The 2,267-nt window shown below is 58.6% G+C and overlaps 1 protein-coding gene across 2 annotated transcripts in view; it reads right to left on the bottom strand.

Annotated features, from left to right (window-relative positions):
• LOC114067403 overlaps nt 1-1,773 on the bottom strand; it is a 2,693-nt gene extending 920 nt beyond the window's left edge. The window contains exons 1-3 of one of the 2 annotated variants that reach the window (XM_027902800.1): nt 1,530-1,773; nt 1,048-1,134; nt 180-717 (exon numbers count right to left, since the gene is read on the bottom strand). In XM_027902800.1, the coding sequence (XP_027758601.1) occupies nt 180-717; nt 1,048-1,134; nt 1,530-1,634 (730 nt within the window). In that variant the 5' untranslated portion in view covers nt 1,635-1,773. The remainder of the gene's footprint in view (nt 1-179; nt 718-1,047; nt 1,135-1,529) is intronic. The other variant, XM_027902801.1, reaches the window with a different exon arrangement.
• Between the last annotated feature and the right edge of the window lie 494 nt (nt 1,774-2,267).

Genomic DNA, 2,267 nt, shown 5'->3' with positions numbered 1-2,267 from the left:
GTCAAACTGAGAAGCTGCAAAGGATTGCAAGGTGCAGTGAACACTCTCAACAACTTCCCTGGTGAGTTTGTCAAGGGAAGACTGTGCAGATGTCCTGTTTGAAGCAGGTGTTTCATTTTCCTTGGGTTCGCCTGCTTGGGTGGCTCCTCTATCGACAGGTTGCTCCTTCTGCGTGGCTGCTGCCCCTGGCTCAGAAGCTTTGGACGTGCTGGACGCCAGACGCTCCCCCAGGATCTCCAGCACAGTCGCTACGAGCTCTTTGGCCACCGCTTCCATTTCCTGACGGCGATCTAGAGAAGGCTCCGACAGCTCTGCCCTCATGCAGCTGCCCAAAAATCTTCCCCTGATAGCCCGGGCAATCCTCTTTAGGCAGCTGACACGCTGATCCCCAGAAACCTTCAACCTCTCCAGCACCTTTTGCACCACAGTCTCAGCCAGCTCTTCAAGCTTCTGGGCTTCTGCTGATTGCTCAAACAGACCACTGGCAGCAGGGTCTGGCTTCCTCCGAGACTGAGCACAAGTGCCCTTCCTGGCATCTTTCTGGCCTGGATCAGCTCTGGGGTAGATTCGGCCCGATATCAGGGGTGGTTTCTTGGGCTGAGGTGGGCAAGATGTTTTTTGAGCCTTCAGCCGCTGCTCTGCCTGGCGGGAAGTGCTGGTGGCTCCTGACACTTTGGGGCCACGCTTTGATTTGGCCCGAGGTGACTGAGTCCTTTCCTGAAAGGTGACACCAGGTCTTGTCTCGCTGTTGCCTGGACAGATGCTGAGGCTTCCCACAGGTCCAGGACAGCACTCTGCTTCAGCCAGGCAACGAGGGCAGGAGAGAAGGGCTTCCCTCAGGACTCCATATGCTTGCACGTGGCTCTCGTGCCCGTGCTCACCCCAGCACCCTGTGCCAGCTCAGCTCTGAGCCGGGCAGCCCTTTCCTTGCCACAGGGCCTGGCCCACAGCACGGCCCTCCCCTCGTGTGCACTGAGCACCTCCCCTGCAAGGAAAGCCCCAGCCCTCAGCACCACCCTGTGCCCACGAACACACCACTTTGCCCACCTTTTTCCGCAACAACTGCTCTGAATAATTCCTGTGCCTGGTCAGATATTGTCTGTACTCATTGAACTCCTTCAGAGTGCAAATCACCTGTGGAGGGATGAGGGCAGAACCCCCCAGGCACTGTCAAGCCACAGCAGAACTGCCCTCCCTGAGCCAGCCCCAGCCCAGCGGGAGGGGAGCTGCTCCTCTGCTCCCCATTGCCCCCCTTGCCCCGGTGTCAGAGCCCCTGATTTCCCCAGCAGGGCCGAGCGATGCTCCTCGCCCCGGCTCCAGCCTCGCCCCCGCTGCCTCCTCATCCACAGGCAGCAGGGGCAGCCTGGAGAGAGCAGGGCTGGGACTTCCCAGGGGGATGTTGGCACCACTTCTGCTCCCAGGGAAACCAGCCCACAGCCCTGCCCTCTGCCCACAGCAGGAGGCTGCAGTAAGTGCTGGGAACCCGCTTGGAGAGGGCTGTCCTTGATCAGCCCAACATCCAAACCTACGTTATTGTCACGGGTGATGAAGCCTTGTCTCCTGAGCAGCTTCAGGACGTCCTTGCGATGGTGGTAGTCCCGCAGGATGGGGTCGTGCAGGCAGTTGTACTGCATAGTGAGGTGGTGGTTGTAGGGGTCATCCAGGGTGAAATAAGGAAATGGCTGGTGAAGCTGTAAGAGAGATTTTCCAGAGTGTGAAGTCAGGAGAGAGCAGCAAAGAGGTGCCACATGGTACTTATGAAAAGGTAAAGGTTGAAGACTAACTCTTCTCCATCCTTCTGAAGGCACAGAGACCCACAGAGCCAGACTGAGGGGCCAGGCTGGGCTGTGATGGGCTGGGGTAGAGGAGATAAAACCCACCAGCAAATTGGCATCTTATGCCACCAGGAAGAGCTGCAGACCCATTCACAAATGAACCTTCCAAGTGGAAAGGTCCAGCCCAGCATTCAAATGCAGCCAGTGGAGAATGCAGGAAAGTCTCCTCAGCTTGGGCAGGCCCAAGGGCTGTGCTGACTCTGCCCTGGGAATGAGCAGCACAGGCTGGAGGAGGAGGAGGAGGACAGTGTGTGCATTCCCCAGGAAGGGAAGGCAAAGCTGCTCCAAAGACACCACCAAGGCAGGCAGGAGAAGGCTGCAGTGCCCCTCAAAGGTGCCCCAGAGCCTGGCTCGACAGTGCTGGTTGAGCTGGAGGGGCGCATTGCCCCGGCACCCCGACACAAAGTCACCTGCTGTGGGTGTGGGCCCTGC

Source organism: Empidonax traillii, unplaced genomic scaffold (genome assembly GCF_003031625.1).
Source record: "Empidonax traillii isolate 1590-97213 ecotype Southwest subspecies unplaced genomic scaffold, ASM303162v1 scaffold911:size244615, whole genome shotgun sequence".
NCBI classification, from domain to species: Eukaryota; Metazoa; Chordata; class Aves; order Passeriformes; family Tyrannidae; genus Empidonax; species Empidonax traillii.
This window is presented reverse-complemented; position numbering and strand designations above follow the sequence as displayed.